The 26918-nt window shown below is 37.6% G+C and overlaps 2 protein-coding genes across 3 annotated transcripts in view; one reads left to right on the top strand and one right to left on the bottom strand.

Annotated features, from left to right (window-relative positions):
- NEXMIF (neurite extension and migration factor) overlaps positions 1-26918 on the bottom strand; it is a 175455-nt gene that overhangs the window by 113436 nt on the left and 35101 nt on the right. The window lies entirely within an intron of this gene.
- LOC145535678 (EP300-interacting inhibitor of differentiation 1-like) lies at positions 8504-9049 on the top strand. Its single transcript, XM_081564059.1, has one exon. The coding sequence runs from the start codon at positions 8504-8506 to the stop codon at positions 9047-9049; it is 546 nt and encodes a 181-aa protein (XP_081420185.1).

Raw genomic sequence — 26918 nt, 5'->3', positions numbered from 1 at the left:
TAGGATACCACCTTAAATGTATCTAGTAATATATCCTGCACCATTTTTTCAGAAAAAACAGTTGGATATGAATGCTTTAAATGGGCCAGGGATTGCCCTGATTGGTTAGAGATTTGCAGATATAACAATTGGGGTAGCTAAATAAATAAATAAATAAACCCCACCAGGGCAATTATTTGTAAAGATAATTAATGGTAATCTATTATTAACTATTGTTAACTATCAAGTAATTAAGTGCCCCCTGACTACAGGAAATAGAATCCCTGAATCAGATCTTAATTAGATCTTATTTATTAACTTATTAATATCTCCTATGTGCATGACTTGGTAATTGGTGCTGAAGGGGAGGAATTACAAAGAGAGGTAGATGCCATGAAAAATAAAGATGATCCAATCATAATTTTCCCTATGATATAAAATAGAGGCCACACCCCCTTGCTCTACCACTAATATACTATGCCTTAGTTCCCTCCTTCAGGAATCTCTGTGAGTACACACATGGATCAAAGTAAAAAATAAAAGTGCTGCATCCCCCCCAAAAATGCAAATTCTCAGTTGAGACGCTGCTCAAATAATTCACATTCTCCCTCTTGTTTGGGGTAAGTGCTAGAAACCCCAATAAAGATTCAAACATTATAATATACAACAAATATAGATCAAGAGCTCAAGGTATATTGAAGGGGTGGAGGAATGAAGGAGATAGTCAGCAAGAGAGGAAGGAAAAGTGAAGATGCTAAGCATATGGGACTATATGGCTAGCTAGCTAACAAATGAATCAAGTTCTACTGTTTCCAGTATACACAGAGCTATTCCAACATTATACAAACTCACTTGTGACGTAATTCAAGAATTCAAGAGGACAATATATTTGACCACTGACAAAAACTGAGTTTCTACTTAAACATGACTCATAATATGCTTCAAAAATAAACAATAACAATTCAAAGGGGAAAGAAAAAACTATATACAAAGTCCCCTAAATGCTTCTTTCTCAAAACATTTTCAATTAGCAGCTCCCAAGAACAGTACAGGGCTTCCCACATGGCTCAGTGGTAAAGAATCTGCCTGCCAGTGCAGGAGACAGGGGTTCAATTCCTGGGACAGGAAGATTGCCTGGAGAAGGCAATGGCAACCCACTCCAGTATACTTGCATGGGAAATCCCATGGACAGAGGAGCCTGGCGGGCTATAGTCCAAGGGGTCGCAAAAAGGATCAGACATGACTTAGCGATTAAACAAACAAGAACAGTGTAACAGAAGAGGAGACATCAAGCTTATTTCATTTCACAACTGAATCTTTCTGCACAGTTGTAGAGAACATTCTTTCCTGACAGCAATTTAGTTATCCACCTTAGGCTTACTTAATGTGTTTTCAGAAATCCTGCTTTGAGAATTTTCGAATAGAAACAATTAGCACCCATTGTAATTAGCATCTTCTTTCCCAAAGCTAAAGGCTCTACTTTGCCAAAACCATAGATTCTCCCAGCCACCCTCAATTGCTTCAACTGTTAGCTTTATATTCCTAGCTTTATAGGGCAAAACCATCTTCATTTTCTCTTTTTTTTTAAATGGAAGACAAGTTGATATACTTAGTTTCATGTGTATAGCATGATTGTTATTGTTGTTGAGTCGCTAAATCATGTCTGACCCTTTGCAAACCCACGGACTATAGCATGCCAGTCTTCCCTGTCCTTCACTATCTCCTGAAGTTTGCTCAAATTCATGTGCATTGTGTCAATGATACCATCCAACCATCTCATCCTCTCATCCCCGTCTCCTTTTGTCTTCAATCTTGCCCAGCATCAGGGTCTTTTCCAATGAGTCAGCTCTTTGCATCAGGTGGCCAAACCACTGGAGCTTCAGCTTCAGCATCAGTCCTTCCAACGAATATTCAGGGTTGATTTCCTTTAGGATTGACTGGTTTGATCTCCTTGCAGTCCAGGGGACTCTCAAAAGTCCTCCAGCACTACAATTTGAAAGTGTCAATTCTTCAGCACTCAGCCTTCTTTATGGTACAACTCTCACATCTATACATGACTACTGGAGAAACCATAGCTTTGACTACACAGACCTTGGTTGGCAAAGAGAAGTCTTTGCTTTTTAATGCACCTTCTAGATTTGTCATAGCTTTCCTCCCAAGGAGCAAGCGTCTTTTTATTTCATGGCTGTAGTCACCATCTGACTTTCAACGAAATCACCCTAGAAAACTTGAACTTGGTTCCAAATGATGAAGCTGCTCCACTATCAAAGGATGAGGGCCTGTCACCTTAAGGTAGATTCTAAGCAACATGCTGCAGGCTCTGGAGACAATCTCTAGGGAGAAGTGCCCAAAACACTTAAGCAATGGCAGTTTTTTGAGAATAATGTTTCCTAAAGTGACCAATTTGAAAGGGGAAATATGTATTTACATATGTAACTGTTGATTTTTTAAAGAAAATATTATTTTTAAAATATTTTAATGACAATCTAATACTTTGTTATTTTTAATTTATTTTTATACAATTTTAATTAATTAATTGGCTGCACTGGGTCTTCATTGCTGCACATGGGTTTTCTCTAGTTTTCTCTGCGTAGGGACTACTCTCTAGTTGAGGTGTGAAGGCTTCTCAGCACTGTGGCTTCTCTTGTTGTGGAGCACAGGCTCTAAGTTCATGGGCTTCAGTAGTTGTGGCCAGTGGGCTCAGTAGTTGTGGCGGCTTGTGGGCTCTAGAACACAGGCTCAATAGTTGTGGCCCATGGGCTCAGTCACTCCAGGGCACATAGGATCCTCCCAGATCAGGGATCGAACCTGTGTCTCCTGCATTGGCAGGCAGACTCCTCTCCACTAAGCCACCAGGGAAGCCCAATTTCCTAGACTTTTAGCAGTAATACGAGATGCCCAAATACATAGAACTATATCAAAGTTGAGTGAATATAAATTAGAAATCTAACATTCTTTTCATACTAAGTCAAACAAGTGGAATCAAAATGTCATAAATTTTTTCACTAGGCAAAAATTCATAGATTTTCTAAAATATAATATACATTATATATATATGTGTATATATATATATATGTATATATATATATATACATACATATACACACAAAAGCTTTTCTACTGTGCTCGATAAAGGCTTGAGAAAAAACAACAAAAAAGAGAAATTGGAAAACATAAACTAAATGAAATGGGAGCACTGAATATGAAATAGAAAAAGTGAAACAAGCTAGATAGAAGTAAAACATCATCATATAGTACAGTTGTTTTTAAACATGATTGCTCATTAGAAACACATCTGGAGCTTTGGAAGAAAAAAGCAATACTTGGGCATTTATTTGCATTTTTCAAAAAATTCCAAGATGCATAAAAATTCTTATGCATCTGGATTTTAAAAAGTGATTACAAGTTTTCTACTAAATGGTAGTTTTAGTGATATAGAATTCTATTATCCTCTGTTGACCAATCATGATACAGTGGTATTAAGTGTATTCACTTAATTAATAGTGATTAATAACTACATAATCACAACAGTAAAATCACATAAAATATGTAAAATTACATAATCACAATAGTAAAAGATGTTTATCAAATTTCATAATCAATAGCCAGACCAAGAAAAAAAGATAATTACAATTGCAAGCAATAATGGAAATATGTTTAACCTAACAATATAGAATACTTACATACAATTTGGGGGATTAAGTAGAATGATGTGGTAAGTGGATGCGCATACATGCACATACTTCTATTCATCCAGCCAGTCTATGTCTTTTTTTTTTTTTAAATAAATTTATTTATTTTAGTTGGGGGCTAATTACTTTACAATATTGTAGTAGTTTTTGCCATACATTGACATGAATCAGCCATGGGTTTACATGTGTTCCCCTGCCTGGACCCCCCTCCCACCTTCCTCCCCATCCCATCCCTCTGGGTCATCCCATTGCCCCAGCCCTGAGCATTTGTCTCATGTGTCTATGTCTTTTAGTTGGTGCATTTAATCCATCTACAGTTAAGGTAATTATTCACATATATGTTCCTATTACCATTTTCTTAGTTGTTTTGGGTTTATTTTACGTAGGTCTTTTCTTTCTCTTGTGTTTCTTGCCTAGAGAAGTTCCTTGAGTACATGTTGTAAAGCTGGTTTGGTGGTGCTGAATTCTCTTAATGTTTGCTTGTCTATAAAGCTTTTGATTTCTCTGTCAAATCTGAATGAGTCTTGCTGGGAATAGTGTTCTTGCTTGTAAGTTCTTCCCTTTCATCACTTTAAATATGTCTTGCCATTCCCTTCTGGCTTGTAGTGTTTCTGTTGAGAAATCAGCTGATAACATTATGGGAGTTCTCTTGTATGTTGTCATTTTTCTTTGTTGCTTTTAATATTTTATGTTGGTTTTAAATTTTTGTCAGTTTGATTACCATGTGTCTCGGTGTGTTCCTCCTTGGGTTTATCCTGCCTGGGACTCTCTGCATTTCCTGAACTTAGTTGACTATTTTCTTTCCCATGTTAGGGTAGTTTTCAGCTATTATCTCTTCAAACATTTTCTTGGGTCCTTTCTCTCTCTCTTTTCCTTCCGAGACCCCTATAATGCGAATGTTGGTGCATTTAATGTTGTCCCAGAGGTCTCTTAGGCTGTCTTCATTTCTTTCATTCTTTTATCTGTATTCTGTTCTGTGGCAGTGATTTCCACCATTCTGTCCTCCCAGCTACTTGTCCATTCTTCCGCCTCAATTATTCTATTGATTTCTTCTAGTGTATTGTTCATCTCTGTTTGTTCTTTAGTTCCTCTAGGTCTTTTGGCAAACATTTCTTGCATCTTCTCAATGCTTGCCTCCATTCTTTTTCTGAGACCCTGGATCATCTTCACTACTATTATTATGAATTCTTTTTCTGGAAGGTTGCCCATCTCCCTTCATTTGGTTGTTTTTCTAGAGTTTTATCTTGTCTCTTCATCTGGGACAAAACACTCTGCTTTTTCATTCTGATTAACTTTCTGTGATGTGGTTTTCATGCTAGCTGCTGTTGGATTGTGTTTCTTCTTGCTTCTTCTGTCTGCTCTCTAGTTCATGAGGCTAAGGGGCTTCTATAAGCTTTCAAATTGGAGGGACCAATAGTGGGAAAAACTGGGTCTTGCTCTGGTGGGCAGGGCCATGTTCAGTAAAACTTTAATCCAATTATTTGCTGATGGATGGGTTTGTGCTCTCTCCCTGTTAGTTGTTGATCTGAGGTGTCCCCATCCTGGGATCTACAGGCTCTATAGTAGGGTTAATGCTGACCTCCAAGGGGACTTAACGCCAGGGGCCCCTTCCAGGGCTGCTGCTGCCAGAGCCTCCATCCCTGTGGGGAGCCACTGCCAACCCACACCTCCACAGGAGACCCTCCAAAACTAGCAGGTATGTCTCATTCTGTCTCCTGCGGGGTCACTGCTCCTTTCCCCTACATGTTGGTGCACACAAGGTTTTGTTTGTGCCCTCCTAGAGTGGAATCTCTGTTTCCCCCAGTCCTGTGGAAGTCCTGAAATCAAATCCCACTGGCCTGCAAAGTCAGATTCTCTGGGAATTCCCAGTCCCTTTGCCAGATCCTCAGGCTGGGAAGCCTGGTGTGAGGCCCAAAATCTTCACAACAGTGGCGGGGGGGGGACTTCTTTGGTATTATTGTTCTCTAGATTGTGGGTCGCTCACTTGGTGGGTATGGGATTTGATTTTATCGTGTTTGCACCTCTCCAACCATCTTGTTGCAGATTCTTCTTTGTCTTTGGACGTGGGGTATCTTTTTTTTCGGTGGATTCCTGCATCCTCCTGTTGATGGTTGTTTCACAGCTAGTGATTTTGGTGCTCTTGCAGGAGAAGATGAGCGCATGTCCTTCTACTCCACAAGGCACTGGATCACCAAGGAAGCCCCTTGATTACTTTATAATCACAGCCCATATATCTTGTCTCTTGACCTCAATTACAAGTGCTTCTTGGCAAGGACACTTTTCAAGGTGGCAGTGTGCACAGTCTGTTAACACCTTCTGCATAGATCTTAAAAGACATCCATGTGAACTGAAGGTTATGAGTTAAATAGTAATAGTAACAATAATAATAGTAATAAGAATAACACAATATAAAATTAAAATTAGAGTACATATTTTGTACAAGACACTTGCTGAGCATATATATTCATCCTATGCATTAAATGCCTCTGTAGTGAACTGAATGGTCAGGCAACTCAGTTAGAGGCTTAACTGACACCTCCCCATTCCTCTACCTGAACTGCTCAGTTCTAAGGCTGAATTATTTCTTTGCCTTTAGTCACTGATAATAGCTCATATCAAGTCTGGACTGCTTATTTACCAATGTTATTCTGCATTCCCATAGACAGAAGCCCTTCCTTATGAATAACATTCAAAGGTTATGATTATTCTCTATGTCTTATTTTTCTCCTGTGGTAAAAAAAAAGTGTCTTTATTTATTTAAAAATTGATAATTACCTTCAGGGAAACTACTGGTTGGGAATGTAATTAATACAAATGACCTACTCCTCCATGATAAACAAACCAAATCCAAGTCAGCAGACAAAGAAGTCAGATGTTTAATATTGGTCCCATGTCCTCAAAGTACCATGGACTTGAACCACATTAATAATTGTACTAGTTTAATGTAGCTGCTATAACAAATTACCACAAAAGGAGTGGCATAAAACAACAGCAATTCATTCCCTCACAGTTCAAGAAGTCTAAAATCAAGGTGTCACCAGGGCACACTCTCCTTTGGAGGCTCCAGGGGAGAGTCCATTCCTTGCAGCTTCTGGTGGCTGATGCCATTCCTTGGCTTATGGCTGCATCTTTCCTGGCTCCATCTTCACATTAACTTCTCCACATGTCTCTTTTCTTCTGTGTGCTTGTGCTATCTTCCCTTGCTTCTTTCTTGTAAGGACACATGTGATGGCATTTAGGGCCCACCCAGATAATCCAGGGTGATTGCCTTATTTTGAGATCCTTAACTTAATTGCATCTACAAAGACTCTTTTTTTCAAATAAGGTAACTTTAACAGGTTCTGGGGATTAGGGTATTATTAATAAATTATCTTCTTAAGGGCTACCATTTAACCCACTATAATGATCAATAATTAAAAAATAAATACACTTATTAACATCTCATAAAAAGTTCAAAATAGCTAAAAAACTAATAAGGAAGATTTTGTTAGGAAAACTGAATATGTAAAAAATAGTAGTGGTTGTTAATATGCTTACCAAGACAATAGAGATACTAGTTGAATATACAAATATGCACAAGTTGTATCTTTTCAGTTACATCTGCCTATAAAGATAGTACAACTAGGGGTGTCACCATTTCAAAACAATAAATATAAGCCTATAAAACTATAGAATTTCAATGAGATATTATCTTGAGAATAAAAGATGCTAGGCATAAGTATGGAAAACAGGAAGAAGGCAAGGCATCTTTGATCCAGCTGCTGCTGCTGCTAAGTCGCTTCAGTTGTGTCCGACTCTGTGCGACCTCATAGATGGCAGCCCGCAAGGCTCCCTCGTCCCTGGGATTCTCCAGGCAAGAACACTGGAGTGGGTTGCCATTTCCTTCTCCAATGCATGAAAGTGAAAAGTGAAAGTGAAGTCGCTCGGTAATGTCCGACTCTTGGCGATCCCACGCACTGCAGCCTACCAGGCTCCTCCATCCATGGGATTTTCCAGGCAAGAATAGTGGAGTGTGTTGCCATTGCCTTCTCCACTTTGATCCAGAGAGATCTTTAAAAACAAGTGATACTCTCATCCACTTGGGATTAAGGTGGGAGTACCTTTGACCCACCTTGATGATTATGACTCACTAGTACCAATACTTCCAATCCACAGTTCTAATTAGTGTTGGCACTCATTTACTTTTTTTTTTTTTGAATATTCAGGAAACACAGGAATGTGCTAAATGCTATAGAGCAGTGGTCTTAAAACTGTGGCCTGTATCATGAAGATTTTTCAGTGAATAAGGAAGCAATGATAGTTTCAAGGGAATCCACTGGAAGATCTTAAACATTCATCTATATTTTCATAAATCTGAACTGCCTGAGAATCTGAAAAAAAGGTCTCCTTTAACTATGGGCCCTTCCCCATCTTTACTAAAGAAATGCATACTTCTTACCTGTTCTGAATCTTAATACCCACAAAGTCCCATGGTATAAAAATCTCCAAGGCACTAAATAAAGGAATAATTTCAAATATTGGTGTAGATGCTAAAAAGTCAATTATTCTATTAACTGGGCAAAACATAGTTTTGCAAGGCAGATAGCATCTAATTCTTTGAGCAAAATTAAAGGAGGATGTTCAGCTTATAAATCATTAAAATAATTTTTGATAATAGACCATTGTAAGTTGTGGCAAATAACTTGAAAGGAGATCAAAGAATTGGGTAACAATGATAAACAAAATTTCCATTCCCATTCCATTACACGAGCAAGATTATGATCATTTATATATAAAAAAACATAAAGAGGTGGAAAACGAACTCCTTGCGGGGAGGTTGAGCTGCTTGCACTATGCCTGAAATGAACGAGCTGTCCGAGCTCTATGAGGAGAGCAACGATCTGCAGATGGATGTGATGCCTGGTGAGAGCGACCTTCCGCATATGGAGGTAGGCGGAGGGAGCCAGAAGCTATCCCTGAACCCCTCCCACGCCAGGGCCCCACTGGAGGAAGGCCCAATGCAGGAGGAGGCGGCCCAGCCAATGGGGGAGCCACAGGGGCCTCGAGGCCTAGCTAGCCGGCCCAGCCCTGCGGAGCAGCCAGGTGAGATCGCGGGCACTGATTTCGAGAGCGATGACTATCAGGAAGAGAAGCGGCTCAGTGGTGCGGGCTACAGAGTATCAGCGGCCCTTGAAGAAGCCAACAAGATGTTTCTGAGAACCTCCAGAGCCAGAGAAGCAGCTCTGGATGGCGGGTTTCAGATGCATAATGAGAAGACCCCGTTTGATCAGTTGGCTTTTATCAAAGAGCTTCTTTCACTTATGGTTGTCAATCATCTGACCAAAGAACTCGGCTATGTTGAGATTATTGATAGAGAGAGAATAGTTAAATGTTGTTAAGAGAGGAGGACACTGCTTGAGGAGAGACCCAGCATTCCACTGTCTTTTGGGTTCATTCCAAATAGTTCCGTGCCAATGAAAAACTTGATCTTGTTGTTTGTTTGTTTGCTTTTGCAGAGTATAATAAGGTAGTGACTGCACAGTTAAGAAAAAGGAAGAAAATTGTTAAAAAAATTATCTTAGTACTGTTGAATCCTGTTTTGAAGACTGTTCTGAGACACTTATGGCTTTGACTTTGTTGTTTATTCAGATTAATTTCTTTGCATTGGGGGAAATATCTTTCATGTTTCACTGTAAGGAATGGCTTTCCAGGAATAAGTTATGACCAAGATAGACTTCCAGTACAAGAGCCCACTGATATTAATTATATGAGAAAAAGTAACTGATTTATCCACCTTAGGACATGAGATGTCTTTGAGTTATTTGGACTAAAAGAATATTGAGAAAACTTTAAAGATTCAACTTTGTGATCTATCCAAGCTGTGGTTATCAAAGGGTAAATTTTTAGTGTAAAATAAATCTTCTACTGAGTATTCTTCAGTATCCCAAAGGATAATCAAGTCCCAAAAGAAGTGTTTGTCATGTGTGCTATATCTTAAAATGTGTTTCCAAAAACAACTGAGATTTTGTTTGTACATGTATCTTGATCATTTTTAAAGTTACTGTAATCTTTAATTCAAGAAAAATCCAGAAAGAAAAACAACAATACAGTATACTAATGCATATATATGGAATCTGAAAGATGGTAACGATAACCCTATATGCGGGACAGAATGAGAGACACAGATGCATGGAACAATTTTATGGACTCTGAGGGAGAAGGTGAGGGTGGGTCGTTCTGGGAGAATGGCATTGAGACATGTGTATTGTCATATGTGAAACAGAGCACCATTCCATGTTCGATGCATGTGACAAGGGCTCGGGGCCGGGGCAGTGGGATGATCCAGAGGGATGGGAGGGGGAGGGAGGTGGGTGGGGGGTTCGGGAAGGGGAACACATGTAAACCCATGGCTGATTCTTGTCAATGTATGGCAAAAACTATTACAATATTGTAAAGTAATTAGCCCCCAAGTAAAATAAATAAATTTATTAAAAAAAAAAAAAGAAAAAGAAAAATTATGAATAGAAATGTAAAAAAAAAAAAAAAAAAAGAAAAATCATTGCCTTGAACATTTTTAAAAGTCAAAACTTAAGATGCCATTAATAAAGCTTCAAATTTAGACAGTAAAATGTACATGAAAGTACAAAGAACACAAACTATTTCAAACATCAGTATATACTAGAGAATTTTCTGTTTCACTTGCTCTTTTTTTCATTTAACTTTACAAGCAAAAGACTCTGGTTGAACTTCATAATGTAAAAACTGTTTAGTGAAAATTATCCAGTAAAAGGAAAGCCCTACATCTAAAAAAAGACACCATGAACAACCCTTAAAAGTTTTAAATCTGCCCAGAAATCCACCTCAGTATCTGAAGTTTCCCTCTGTCTCCTCCTCTAATTAAGTTTGTTTTTTGGTTATGCACCAGCATTCAAGATAATAAAAGCTACTTTTTCTGTGTAAAAAATAAAGAAAGAAAGAAAACTTATGCTAAGGCTGTCATACTCTGGCAATAATTAATACTGATCTATAGGCATGTCAACTAATTAAAAAGATACTATCCATTTCATTTATATATATTTGCTATAAAAGTTTTATAATTTTTTAAGGTTTTATAATTTTAATGAAGACTCATTCCAGATGATTTTTAACCTTATGGATTTAGCGTTTCAGGAAAAAAATTCAAGTATATACATGTATACATATAGTTCAAAACAGCTTGTGATATAGTACCTTGAGAGGTAAAAGGGAAATAGACATTTAGACAAACAAGGACACCATTGTTCACATTATCAAGGAAAGCTTCATGGAAGTAGTTCAGTTTTTCAATACAATCCAGTTAATATGTAGGCATGTATCATTTAGCACCTACAGTAAGTATCAAGGCACCATTGCTTAGTGCCATGTAAGTTTTCAAAAGAAACAAAACAAGGTCTCTATCTTCTCAGCGTGTATCATTTGGTTAATGAGGATAAGAATGGTACAGATTTCTTAGTCAAAGGTGAAAGATGAGTAGTTCATAGGTGGATAGAATAGTATGGACCTAGGGCAGAGGGGAAGAGGCAGAAAAAGGCAAGAACATAATAAATGAAGAACAAGTCATCCAAAAGCAGGATATGTGACATTTAACCATTTAGAAGTGTTATAAAACTGAAAGGCTTCAAACTGAAACACCTAATCTGTTAGACCTCTAAAGTACAATGGATACAGTGCTGAAAAACACTAAGTTAAAGCTACAGAAAAAAAAAGCTACAGAATTCTGTTACATAGCAAATTTGTATTGAATAAACTAAAATTAGATAAGGATTAAAATTAGTTTTAAAAGGCATTTTTACACAAATAAAAAATGGACCAATTATAACCAGATTTTTACTGGTTAAGATAATTTATGAAGGGACAGGTAGGTTATGGTACCATAGGTAAGTAGATTATGGAAGACTCCATACCCACGGCAGTCATAAGCTTCAGGCCATAAATGTGTGTGCATACTGGGGGGAGGCAGGTAAGACAATGAAGGGTGGAAAAAACATTGGGAGGGCTAGGTTACAGCACTGGCAAAGGGTCTAATGTGCTAGAAAATAACCACTTCAAATTAATATTTGGGGAGTGGAATATTCAAGAAGATACCTGAGGGCCAAAGGAATGAAAGTAGAAAGATCTCTCTTATAGACTTTGCCATCAAGACATTTTTGTTTTAGAAAAGTTATCAGACATTCATAACACTAATTGATTTTCACAAAGAAGCGCATAGATGGGGTCTCTTTGGGAAATGTCTGCTACATTTTGGCTTGGAAAGAAAAGATCTTTGCTAGTGCACCTGGGCTCCTTTATTAAAAATGTAATTAACATCTCTTAGAAGGAAAGCTCACTGTGGTCCCCAGCTATTTTGTGAAGCTCCTCACTCAGGTATGCTGTGACAAATTAAACCTGAGCAAATGGTATCTGTCATGTGTTTAGTACCAAAGGGATAGCAGTCAGAAGAGGAAGGAGATAGGTTTGAGATATTAAACTAAAAGAGAGAAACAGGAGAATGCCATTGGCTAGGAAGATTCTCTGAATACACCTGAATCCTGAGGGCTACATATCTCTCTTTTTGCTAGCCTGATGACTCTTTTGGATCTGGGGTGGGAGATTTCAGAATGAAGAAATATAGAGTTTCCTAGGCTACCATTTAAGTCGATCTTTTGAAATATTATTCCTAGAAAAATTACTATGGCTCTTCTTTCTTATGAACTTGCAAGCAGATAGGGGGATCCATTTAAGAGACAAAAGAGATATCACAACTGAATGTAGTACATGAACCTAGAATGGATCCTGAATTAGAAAAAAAAAGTAATGGATATTATTGGGTCAATCGACAAAATAGGAATACAGAATATAAAGTATTATCTCAATGTTAAGTTTACTGAACTGTGATTATTTAAGAGAATTTTCTTATTCTTTGGAAACATACACTAAAGTAGCTAGGTTAAGGAGACATGATGTATGCAAGTTATTCTAAAATGGAAAAAGATTATTATGCACATACATGAGAAAAAGTGATAAATACAGTGAGGCAAAATATTAACAATAGGCAAATTTGGATAAAGGGTATACAGGTATTCTTTGCATTATTTTTTTGCAAAATTTCTATAAACTTGAAATTATTTAAAAGGACTATTCACTTCTCCATCAACAACAGAAAAGTCATATATATTTAGGAATTCAGAGTGACATCAGCAGGAATGATAAAGATCTCAAAAAAATCCTTTCCTTCATCCAACCAATGAGATCACTGGCAAACGCTGTTATTAATTAAGATTTTTGGAACTTGGAAAATTAACCAAAGGCTTGCAGCAATCCAGGAAGTGTTATTTAAAAAACTAAAAATAGAGTTACCATGTGATCCTTAAATTCCACTCCTGGGTATATATCCAGAGAAAACTATAATTTGAAAAGAAACATGCACCCCAATGTTCACTGCAGCACTGTTTACAATAGCCAAGACATGGAAGCAAGCAAATGTTCATCAATAGATGAATGGGCAAAAATGTGGTGTATATATATACACATACACACACAAACAGACACACACATATATAATGGAATATTACTCAGCCATAAAAAAGAATGACATAACATCATTTGCAGTAACATAGATGATCTAGAGATTATCATACTAAGGGAAGTAAGCTACACATAGAAAGACAAATATCTTTTTTTAATTACATTTTTCATTTTGTCTTGGAGTATAGCTGATTAACAGTGTTGTGATAGTTTCAGGTGGACAGCAAAGGGAGCCAAATGTGATATTGCTTATATGTGGAACCTAAGAAAAAGATACAAATGAACTTATTTACAAAACAGAAATAGACCCACAGGCATAGAAAACAATCTTCTGGCTACCAAAGGGGAAAGGGGGGAGGGATAAATTAGGAGGTTGGGATTAACATATACATAGTACCATATATAAAATAGATAAGCAACAAGGACAGGGAACCATACTTAATATTTTGTAATAACCTATAAGGGCAAAGAATCTGAAAAATAATTATATATATATATGTATGTATGTATATATCAATCACTGTGCTGTATACCTGAAACTAACATAACATTGTAAATCAACTATACTTCAATTTTTAAAAAAAGGTAGAAATGAAAATCCAGCAAACATTTACTCAAGAAAAATGGTTGTATCTCAGTAAGACTGAGATTTGGTAGTTTTTAAAATTTCCCTATTCCCATCCCCATCCCCAACTCCAAACTAGTCTTAAAAACTAAGAGCCCACAATTACAGTGAAAACCAGCAGTCACAGGAGAGTGTAGAATGGGATTGGAGCTTTTTCAAAGCTCCATTTTCAGATAATTATAATTATTTGACTTATTGGTTCCCTGAAATATCCCACTCACAAGCCTTGTTTTTATTTAAGCTGACTGAGATCTCTCCCAGTACAAACATCCTTTTCCCCAGGGGCATTTGCTGAAAACGATCTGTGGCAGTTGTTTAACGTCATAGTTGTCTAAGGCAGCAGATAACAGATGGGGCAAACAACAGGCTAACGAAAAAGCCTAAAAGGAAAATCTGGGGAAATATCTATGGGGGTTTGAACAACTCTGGCATATTCCCAGGAATCTCAATTGCCATGTTCATGTGTAGAGCTGTGATCATGCCCAGGGCTATGTGCATGCTCAGGAAATATCTGAGAAGGGTCTAAGCTCTCACATTTGGCTGACCTTGAGCCTCTATACAAGCAGGGAGTGAAAGCTAAAGTAAAGATGTCAACTACCTGCTTAAGTGTTGAAGACATGCCCCCAACATACACAAAGAGCCCCTTAGCAAAGACTGGGAGATTTACTGGTTCCAAGTAGCAACCTAGACATTCATCAACAGATAAATGGATAAAGAAGTGGTGGTACATATATACAATGGAAAATTACAATGGCAACTCACTCCAGTATTCTTGCCTGGAGAATCCCAGGGATGGCAGAGCATGGTGGGCTGCCGTCTATGGGGTTGCACAGAGTCGGACACGACTGAAGTGACTTAGCAACAAAATGGAATGAAATTGAGTCAGTTATAGTGATGTGGATGAACCTAGAGCCTGTCATACAGGATGAAGTATGTCAGAAAGAAAAAAACAAATGTCATATATTAATGCATATATATGGAATCTAGAAAAATGGTACTGATGAACCTATTTGCAGGGGAATAATAGAGACACAGATATAGAGAATGAACTTGTGGGCACATTGGGTAAAAAGAGGGTGGGACAAACTGAAAAAGCAGCATTGACATATGTATACTACAATGTGTAAAATAGATAGCTAGTGGGAAGCTGCTGGAAAGCACAGGGAGCTCAGCTCAGGGCTCTGTGATGACCTAGAGGGGTGGAATGGCAGGAATGGGAGGGAGACTCAAGATAGAGAGGATGTGTGTATACATATGGCTGGTTCACACTGTTGTACAGCAGAAATTAACACAACATTGTAAAGCAATTTTATTCCAATAAAAAAATTTTTAAAGGAAATCTCAGTCCAATCATTAGCTCAGCATTAAGCTAGCCAATCAGAGACTTAAGTGGCCAAGTACGAAAAAGAATACAGACTCTACAGATTAATTCAGAAAATAAACAACTACAACAAACCTTGAGAAGGTAGTAGAGGATCTGACTTCCAGATATGCCACTGTATTACTTAAAACATCCAGTTTCAACAACAACAAAAAAATCATTACCAAAAGCCAAGAAAGTATGACCCATACACAGGATAAAAAGTAAAGCAATCAATAGAAACTCTTCCTGAGGCAGCTCAAATGTTGAATTTACTAGACTTTAAATTGGTTACTAAAAGTATTTTTCATGAACTAAAGTAAATAATATCTAAACAACTAAAGGAAAGTATGAGAACAATATCTTACCAAATAGAGAATGTCAATATAGCCATAAAAATTATGAAATGAACCAAACAGAAATTCTGAAACTTAAAACTAAAAATGAAGTGTAAAGTTCACTAGAAGAGTAAAATTGAACATTTGAGCAAGCAGAAGAAAGAATCAATGAACTTGAAAATAGGTTAATTTTTGATTAACAAGTCTAAAAAAAAGAAAGATCAAAAAATGAAGAAAAATGAACAGAGCCTTACAGACCTGAGAGACGCCAACATACACATGATGGGAGCCCCAGAAGAGAAGATAGTACAAAGCGGGCAGAGAGAATATTTGAAGAAATACCGGCCAAAATATTTCCAAATTTGATGAGAAACGTTAATCAACACATCCAAAAAGCTCACAAATTCCAAGCAGGATAGACTCAAAGAGCTCTGCATCTAGACATATTATACACCTATGATAAGTTCATCAGGATTATTTTATTTAAATGTTGGTACAGAAACGGGAGGAAAAAGGCTAGTGAGAAGAAAGGGAAGAGAAAATCCAGGGGAAAAAAGTTAGAATTTTAGATGATTGTTTATCACTCAAAGATCAGGGCTGTAGTATTTAGTATGTGAAAACATCAGGGAAGTAAATTTCAGGAAAGCCATATAAAGAATACACAGTAAAGAACACTCCCATTTCAAGAATGTAGTGACGTTTAGAATAGTGGTCTGATATTGAGCCATTGCTGAACATTGGTCATAATATCTATAGACTACATAATTGAACTATTGGTCGCTATAGTTGTTTCCCTTGCACAATTATTGGATATTTCATCTTCTTTTTAATCCCACTATGACTTCCCATAATCTATTGACATATAGGTGAAACTCATTTTTAAAAAATCATAATAATATACTCTAAAACTCAACAGAAAAATACATGTAAATCATGTGATACTTGGGATTACTTGTACCACCACTTTTCTCCTTTGTCATAGATAATAGAGAAACAACAATATATTGATATTCAAATGGATTATCTTTTATCAAACCAAGAAAATATCTTCAACATTATGCATCACTGTTGAACTGTATCATATATATTAATGGCTGAAGACTCAACTACAACTCCTGAACTTCAGGAACTTAAGTGCCCTCCCAATGCAGAAACCCCACACAAACTCAGAGGGGCAGCAAAGGAGGAGGAATGGAAATCAAACATAACTTCCCAAGGAAGTCCACAGACTAAACTCTCTCTTCCATCAGCAGAACTCAGAATTCACCATTGTGCCATCATGAATCTCATCTGACATAATGAGGATGGCCGAAGAGAAGAGGAAAGGAGGGAAACTGAAAAGGGCCAGGTTTCCAGGACTTTACCAACACTTGCTCTTGGTACAATATTTGGTCATTCCCAGAGCCCCACCCTGTGTTACAAACCTTAGCCTTTTGCACACTGTAGGTAGAGGTTTTACAAGAGTTTGCAATCCCTTCAGGGCTACACCAAAGGAATTCTTACTCCAGTCTTTGTTTCTACTCAAACACCAGCACTGTGGTAAAGCCTAAAAGAATGAACTTCATTCATTACCTATAATGTCAAAATCGAAAAGGTTAATCTCCATTAGTCAATGGAAATAGGAGCAGATAGGAACTTATCTGTCACACAAATGAAAGGGCTCTGAATTGAAGCCCACATACAAAATGACAAACACATACCCAGATGCTCTGGCATCCCTTCTGTACACCAAATGGCTGCACTCCTTCCTCCAATATGCACTGCTCTCTCCTTGGATCCTGCATGTGCACAACTGCAGTGCCTGGGTTCATCAGAGTATCTTTTTATGTGTAAGACTGTTGGGGGAAAGCCTAGGCAATCATCACAAGTGCCATCCCCCACTTTTCCTCTCAGCTCAATCTAAGAGAAAGAATCCAATCTGTCCTAAAATCCCAGGAGGACCTCTTAAGACAGCTTCTAGGCACTTCCAGCCAGATTTGTATCCTAAAACTTACAGCAGCCCCTGATGCCTGCTCTACAAGTAGGAATTGAGGCATATGAAGTCTGGGAATCACTAGAGTCAGAAGTGAGACAGAGACAAAGAGACATATCCAGGCAAGCATTGGCAGGTAATTCTGGTCCTCAGGTGTACACTTGTATCTACAAACCCAGAGGAACCCAGTACCTCGAGTGAATGTCCCTTTAAGTTCAACATGATGCACACTCATTGCTTCACAGTATAGTGATACTATTCAGGTGCTCTGAGAGTCTTTTCTATATTTACTTCCATGGATAACCCCCAACATACACACATGTATAGTACATGTGTGTCTGCATGCACATACACAAAGAGAAAGAAACACAGCAAGTACGAGGGAAAAAAGCAGAGACCAAATCAAAACAACTTCTATCAGACCCAGGCTCTTCACCTAGATTAGAGTTTCTCAAGATGGCCACTGCTAACATAATGAGCCAGATAATCTTTTTTCATGGCCAAGGGGAGTGGGTGGCAGTGGCAAGGCTCTCCCATCAATTGTATAAAGTTTAGAAGCATCCCTGCCCTGTTCTCATTAGATGCCAGTAGCAACCCCTCCACCTAGTTATGACCAGAAATGTCTTGAGACATTGCTAAATGTCCAAAATGGCAAACTTTTCCTCTTTCCCCTTGAAGATGACCAACTTAGACCAAAAGGGTTTGCCCAGCATGGCTCCAACCAGTGCGCAAATTGCCACATTACAAAAATATATGCAAGATTAACTAGTCAATCCTTTTAGCAGAGAGTCAGGGAGGTTAGAGATTTTCATAACCAGAAGTCCATTTCAACAAGAAGAAAGTATCCCTGCCACCTACTAATGAACCTCCTCTATGACAGCCTATTCAAAGATTATCTTGGCTTTCTTCTGACAATTTCCCACATAGTGTTCAAGCACCAAGTGACCCAGTGGGCCTCTCCACATGTGATTTCCTGCCAAATAATTTTCCACAATTGCTCTGTCAGCAAATTTTCATATTTGTCAAGCAAATTCATATAGATGTGAATATATATATCTTTCCATTTCCAAAAATAACAGGAAAGGAATTAGACTAGAGAACTGATGGGCTTCTGGTTCAAGATGGTAGAGTAGAAGGATGTGCTCCTCCTGTGAGAGCAACCAAAATCAAAACTAGCTATTGAAGAACCATAAACAGGAGGACACTGGAACCCACCAAAAAAATATATCCCATGTCCAAAGACAAAAAGCTGCAATGAGATGGTATGAAGGGTGCAATCATATCCCATACACACCAGGTGGGTGATGCACAAGCTAGAGAACAATAATATCAAGGAAGTTCTCCCACTATTGTGAAGATTCTGGGCCCCACGTCAGGCTTCCCAGCCTAGGGAACCAGCAAAGGGGCAGATAACTCCCCAGGGAATCTGACTTTGCAGGCCAGTGGGATTTGATTTCAGGACTTCTACAGGACTGGGGGAAACAGAAACTCCACTCTAGGAGGGCACAAACAAAATCATGAGTGGACAAAGACCAGGAGAAAGGAGCAGTGTGACCCACAGGACACTGAACCAGACCTACCTGCTCGTTTTGAAGGGTCTCTTGGAGGCATGGGTCAGCAGTGGCTCCCCATGGGATGGAGGAACTAGCATCAGCAGTCCTGGAAGGGGCCCTTTGGTGTAAGTCCTCTTGCAGGTCACCATTAACCTTTCTATAGAGCTAGTAGACTCCAGGGTTGGGTTACCTCAGATCAAACAACTAACAGGGAGGGAACACAACCCCACCCATCAGCAGATAATTGGATTAGAGCTTTACTGAGCCCTGCCCACTAGAGAAAGACCCAGTCTTTCCCACCATCAGTCCCTCCCATCAGAAAGCTTACAGAAGGCTCTTAGCTTCATCCACCAGATGGCAGACAGAAGAAGCAAGAAGAAACACAATCCAACAGCAGCTAGAATGAAAACCACATCACAGAAAGCTAATCAGAATGAAAACACAGAGAGTTATATCCAGATGAAAGGACAAGATAAAACCCCAGAAAAACAACCAAGTGAAGTGGAGATAAGCAACCTTCCAGAAAAAGAATTCATAATAATGATAATGAAGATGATCCAGGGTCTCAGAAAAAGAATGGAGGCAAACATTGAGAAGATGCAAGAAATGTTTGTCAAGACCTAGAGGAACTAAAGAACAAACAGAGGTGAACAATACACTAGAAGGAATCAATAGCAGAATAATTGAGGCAGAAAAATTGACAAGTACCTGGGAGGAGAGAATGGTGGAAATCACTGCCACAAAACAGAATATAGACAAAAGAATGAAAAAAAAATGAAGACAGTCTAAGAGATCTCTGGGACAACATTAAATGCACCAACATTCGCATTATAGGGGTCCCAGAAGGAGAAGAGAGAGAAAAAGGATCCGAGAAAATGTTTGAAGACACAATAGCTGAAAACTTACCTAACATGGGAAAAGAAAGAGTCAACCAAGTCCAGGAAGCACAGAGAGTCCCAGGCAGAATAAATCTAAGGAGGAACACACCAAGACACATAGTAATCAAACTGACAAAAATTAAAGACAGATAAAATACTAAAAGCAACAAGGGAAAAATGACAAAAAACATACAAGGGAACTCCTGTAACGTTATCAGCTGATTTTTCAACAGAAACTCTACAAGCCAGAGGGAATGAATGGCATGATATATTTAAAGTGATGAAAGGGAAGAACCTACAACCAAGAATACTCTACTCAGCAAAACTCTTGTCCAGATTTGACAGAGAAATCAAAAGCTTTCCAGACAAGCAAAAGTTAAGAGAATTCAGCACCACTGAACCAGCTTTACAACAAATGCTTAAAGAACTTCTCTAGGCAGGAATCAAGACAAGGAAATGATCTTACACAAAATAAACCCAAAATAATTAAGAAGATGGTAATAGGATCATATATATGGATAATTACCTTAACTGTAAATGCATTAAATGCACCAACCAAAAGACATAAATTGGCTGGGTGGATGAGAACAGTTGTATGTATGCACTTCCACTTACCACATCACTCTACTTAATCCCCCAAATTGTATGTAATTATTTTATACTGTTAGGTTAAACATGTTTCCATTATGGCTTGCAATTATAATTATCTTCTTTTTTTGGTCTGGCTATTGATTGTGAAAACTGATAAACATCTATTACTACTGTGATTATGTAACTCTTATTCACTTAATACCATTGTATCATGATTGGTCAACAGAAGATGATAGAATTCTATATCACTAAAAAACAATTATTTAATAGAAAAACTTGTAATCACTTTTTAAAATACAGATGCATAAGAGAATTATCTTGGAATTTTTTGAATAATGCAAATAAATACCTAAGTATTGCTTTTCTTCTCCAAAGCTCCAGATGTGTTTCTAATGAGCAATCATGTTTAAAAACAACTGGACTATATGATGATGTTTTACTTTCATCTAGTTTGTTTCACTTTTTCTATTTCATATTCAGTGCTCCCATTTCATCTAGTTTATGTTTTCCAATTTCTCTATCTCTTTTTTGTTGTTGTTTTTGTTCTTTCTCAAGCCTTTATCAAGCATAATAGAAAAGCTTTTGCATACACATATATATTACGTATAATATAATATGTGTATTTTAGAAAGTTATGAGTTTTTGCCTAGCAATAAAATTCATGACATTTTGATTCCACTTATTTGACTTAGCATGAATAGAATGCTAGATTTCTAATTTATATTCACTCAAAACTTTGATATAGTTCAATATATTTTGGCATTTAGTATTACTGCTAAAAGTCTAGAAAATTCATCTTAGTGATTTAAAAAATTGAATGAGGCTTGAAACTTCTAATTCTGAGAATATAAAGAAATACTATGCTGTAAAAAACTAGGAAATTAACATGTGATACAGTATTATTAACTAAAGTACAGGTTTTGTTCAAATTTTACAAAAAAAAGATTCTTTAAAAGAAATTTCTAACTATTAAAATGGACTGAGCTGATAGTTGCACTTCTCTGTAAATATACTAAAAGCCACTGTATACTTTAAATGACTGACTGGTATGGTATGTGTTTTATATCTAAATGAAGCTTTTTGAAAAAAGAACTGATGATGGGTTAAGTGTAGTGGAGCTTATTTACCTAAAAAACCTTACTGGCTCTATCTTCAGTTAGCTGTTTTGTCATGAACTAGAATGGGCTAATAATCCACGCTCTGCTTATCTACTGAGGTGTGGAGAGGATCAAATGAGATAATGAATGTGAAAGTACTTTGAAAATACAAAGCCCCACACAATTATGTTTATTATTTCCACTAATTTCCAGGCTTGCAAAACTGAGAGGAGGAAATAAGCTCTCATGAGGTAAGATTGGATATTCTAATTCCCAGGGTCATAGTGCAAAGGTAGAAAAGAATGGGGTGGGAAAACAACTTATTGGGCTTTGAAAATGAAATCCACAATGAGATGGATGGATGCCAAGTACTAACATCAGATGGTAAAAGATTTCCTGTAGTTAGGGCACAGAAGTGTTAAATATCAAATGGGCATGGGAAGCAAAATTATAAAGGAAACATCATTTTACTTAAAACTTTAAGTCTTCTAAATTTCAAAAAACATTCTCTCTCAAACTGTGTGCCTTGAAACACAAATATTTCTCAAAATATGAATACTAATAGATGTTTTCAGCAAATGAGTTTAGGAGAAGTTGCATCTATAGAGTCACAATATACATAAACAGAAAGACTGGGAAGATATGTAGTAAAGAAATTGTTCTATTTTGTTTAATCCATTATATCCTTTAACATATTTGACCTGAGAACCCTATCTTTCTATCTATCTTATCTTTCTGTCTCTTTGTCAAGATCAGACTGAGAAATGTAACACTCAAGGGATTTCAGAATCAAAACAGACTAGAAAGAAAATGAGTCAGTAAGGTGATTGCTGAGCATACATGTGATAGCATGTATAAAAATACAATCCAGAATGATGAATCCATCTTCCCAGAGCACTGATCAAATTTTTCCTCAGGTAGCACATCTAGTTCTGGGCTCCCAAAGGCCACGAAAAAGAGCTAAAAAAGACAATGAAAGTGATAAAATTCATTAAAAGAATGAGTTGAAAGATCTATGTTATGTACAAATCAGAGACAGCAGAAGGATAACTTAATAAGAAACGAGGGAGCAACAAGGAGTGTTCAATGTACAGCTATAACCCAAGACACACTGCTCTTGAGTCTGCTTTAGTTTCCTTCTCACTGTCTGCCTGCTGCAGGTCCTTTCTGACTCAATTTTTCTCTTGTTCTACAAAAGGTGTACTCAGTTTCCTCCTCTGTTCCTCAGCTCATTATACTACACATTCCAGTTCTTGTCCCATAGCTTTCTGCCCCCATCTTAGTGCATACCAGATGACTTGATCCTATCCTAGGTTTTAGATCCTAGACCTACGTGTCTCTCCTGCACTTCACAGGAGAGGTATATGTTGCATGTGAGGAAGATATTCCTAACAGAGTGGGTGTAGGATAATAGCGTTTCATGGACAGTATTAAAAGTGAATACCCATCTACCTTTTTAATTAGGTGCAATTTTATTTTGAGGAAAGAACACAAACTATAGAAGAATAGAAGCCAAGTGAGACCAAAAAAATCCAGAATCACATTTTATAGCAGTTGGAAATTGGCAACTAGCATGAAAAAAACGTGAGTGGAGTCAAATACAGGAACTCTAAAGAGTCCTAGACAAAAATTAAAAAGGGAAACCCTAATATTATAAAATGTGGCTGTGCCTGAAAACGCATCATTTGAATTATGTACATGTTCACAAACTTATTCTTTTTTTTTTAATAAATTTATTTATTTTAGTTGGGGGCTAATTACTTTACAATATTGTAATAGTTTTTGCCATACATTGACATGAATCAGCCATGGGTTTACATGTGTTCCCCTTCCTGGACCCCCCACCCACCTCCCTCCCCATCCCATCCCTCTGGGTCATCCCATTGCTCCGGCCCTGAGCCCTTGTCTCATGCATCGAACATGGAATGGTGTTCTGTTTCACATATGATAATATACATGTTTCAATGCTATTCTCCCAGAACGTCCCACCCTCACCTTCTCCCTCAGAGTCCATAAAATTTTTCTATGCATCTGTGTCTCTTATTCTGTCTCGCATATAGGGTTATCGTTACCATCTTTCAAATTCCGTATATATGCATTAGTATACTGTATTGGTGTTTTTCTTTCTGGCTTACTTCACTCTGTATAATGGGCTCCAGGTTCATCCATCTCAGTAGAACCGATTCAAATGTATTTTTTTAATGGCTGAGTAATATTCCATTGTGTATATGTACCACAGCTTCCTTATCCATTCGTCCGCTGATGGACATCTAGGTTGCTTCCATGTCCTGGCTATTATAAACAGTGCTGCGATGAACATTGGGGTACACGCGTCTCTTTCCATTCTGGTTTCCTTGGTGTATATGCCCAGCAGTGGGATTGCTGGGTCATATGGCAGTTCTATCCCCAGTTTTTTAAGGAATCTCCACACTGTTCTCCATAGTGGTTGTACTAGTTTGCATTCCCACCAACAGTGTAAGAGGGTTCCCTTTTCTCCACACCCTCTCCAGCATTTATTGCTTGTAGACTTTTGGATAGCAGCCATTCTGACTGGTGTGAAATGATACCTCATTGTGGTTTTGATTTGCATTTCTCTAATAATGAGTGATGTTGAGCATCTTTTCATGTGTTTGTTAGCCATCTGTATTTCTTCTTTGGAGAAATGTCTGTTTAGTTCTTTGGCCCATTTTTTGATTGGGTCGTTTATTTTTCTGGAATTCAGCTGCAGAAGTTGCTTGTATATTTTTGAGATTAATTGTTTGTTGCTTCGTTTGCTATTATTTTCTCCCATTCTGAAGGCTGTCTTTTCACCTTGCTTATAGTTTCCTTTGTTGTGCAAAAGCTTTTAATTTTAATTAGGTCCCATTTGTTTATTTTTGCTTTTATTTCCAATATTCTGGGAGGTGGGTCATGGAGGATCCTGCTGTGATTTATGTCGGAGAGTGTTTTGCCTATGTTTTCCTCTAGGAGTTTTATAGTTTCTGGTCTTACGTTTAGATCTTTAATCCATTTTGAGTTTATTTTTGTGTACGGTGTTAGGAAGTGTTCTAGTTTCATTCTTTTACAAGTGGTTGACCAGTTTTCCCAGCACCACTTGTTAAAGAGATTGTCTTTTCTCCATTGTATATTCTTGCCTCCTTTGTCGAAGATAAGGTGTCCATATGTGCATGGGTTTATCTCTGGGCTTTCCATTTTGTTCCATTGATCTATATTTCTATCTTTGTGCCAGTACCATACTGTCTTGATGACTGTGGCTTTGTAGTAGAGCCTGAAGTCAGGCAGGTTGATTCCTCCATTTCCATTCTTCTTCCTCAAGATTGCTTTGGCTATTCGAGGTTTCCTATATTTCCATACAAATTGTGAGATGATTTGTTCTAGTTCTGTGAAAAATACCATTGGTAGCTTGATAGGGATTGCATTGAATCTATAGATTGCTTTGGGTAGTATACTCATTTTCACTATATTAATTCTTCCAATCCATGAACACGGTATATTTCTCCATCTGTTTGTGTCCTCTGATTTCTTTCATCAGTGTTTTATAGTTTTCTATATATAAGTCTTTTGTTTCTTTAGGTAGATATATTCCTAAGTATTTTATTCTTTTTGTTGCAATGGTGAGTGGTATTGTTTCCTTAATTTCTCTTTCTGTTTTCTCATTATTGGAGTATAGGAATGCAAGGGATTTCTGTGTGTTAATTTTATATCCTGCAACTTTACTATATTCATTGATTAACTCTAGTAATTTTCTAGTAGAGTCTTTAGGGTTTTCTATGTAGAGGATCATGTCATCTGCAAACAGTGAGAGTTTTACTTCTTCTTTTCCTATCTGTATTCCTTTTATTTCTTTTTCCACTCTTATTGCTGTGGCCAAAACTTCCAAAACTATGTTGAATAGTAGTGGTGAAAGTGGGCATCCTTGCCTTGTTCCTGACTTTAGGGGAAATGCTTTCAATTTTTCACCATTGACACAAACTTATTCTTGATCAATAGGTTAGAAAGACATTTTATCCCATTTCCCAAAATTCTGAACAGAACCTCCAGCCACAAGGACAAATTCATCCTCCATTGCAACATTTGAGGATTTCCAAATTTGGAAACTAAATGTTCAACTCTTTCAGGCCATATGGCAGAGGGACAGTGACTGAATACTCAGTGGCTAACTGTGAAACCACAAGAGATGGTGAGAAATGTGGTCACAGCCAGCTTTTAAAGCTTTGACCCTGCTTGCCAGACCAGAGAGCAGCACAGGGTAGGGGAACAAGCCAAACAGTGGCAAATCTACACACCGAAACTGAATCTTGCAGTATCCTTTCTGCCAGAACCACAAAGTAAATAAGGAGAGAGAAAAAAATCCCTTTCTCAAAACAGACCCAGAGTGGGTGTGTGGCTTCAATCCGACAGTCTCATTTTACTTCAGTGCTTTTGGGCAGGGTGGGGAGGAAGAAAGGAGAGAGAGGAGGAGGTGAGAGAAAAAACACAGCCATTTTTGTAAATTAAATTTCAGAATCTTTTCATTATGCAGCTTCCACTCATTGAGTTTTTTTCCTTCCAGCCCCCTCCTCCTCCTTCCTTAAAATTCTTGCTCCATTCACTACCCACTCCTTCATGAACACACACACACACACACACACACACACACACACACGCACACACAGTGTTGCCCTTGATATGAATCAAAGCAGACAGAGCAGCTTTGCCTCAGTACCTGCCTCTGTAATAACCAGGGATGTAAATAATATTCAGGAGGTTTTTTTGGTCTTTAGAAGGGTTTTAACAATAATGGTGCATTTCCACTGTTACTCAGAAAAAGCTGAAAGGAAACTAAAAGGTTTAATAGGTACAAATATTGTACTTCTTCTACATCAGTAAATAATGCCAAAGTGGAAGAATGGCAGTGTATGGCAACATACTGAATGATGCTGTTTCTGGTAATCCTCCAGCAAAAGCCTTTGTGAAGTTTTACACCGTTAATCACATTAAATTGACCTCTGAGGGCCAGGACATAATGTTCTATTATTGTTGTGTGTTTGTTTGTTTTTACTATTTAATAGCTCTCATTTTAAAGCTTAAGCTTAACTTAAATAGGGGATGATGCAGGAAAAAAACAAGCAATTCGAAGTTTGACTTGATGAATCTGTACAGAAAAGAGTATGAGATTTGGACACAGATGCTTAGGTCTCTGGCCAAAGAGAAATTATTGATGTGACGCATAAGACTGGGGAGTCTAGGGAGTCTAGGGCTTCCATTTTGAATTAATCAAGCTGTGTTCTTTAGACATTTGATTAATTTATTCTAATTCTCAAAAATGGCT

The sequence above is a fragment of the Giraffa tippelskirchi genome, chromosome X, assembly GCF_054371585.1.
Source record: "Giraffa tippelskirchi isolate mGirTip1 chromosome X, T2T-mGirTip1v1.2.pri, whole genome shotgun sequence".
In the NCBI taxonomy this organism is placed as follows: Eukaryota; Metazoa; Chordata; class Mammalia; order Artiodactyla; family Giraffidae; genus Giraffa; species Giraffa tippelskirchi.
This window is presented reverse-complemented; position numbering and strand designations above follow the sequence as displayed.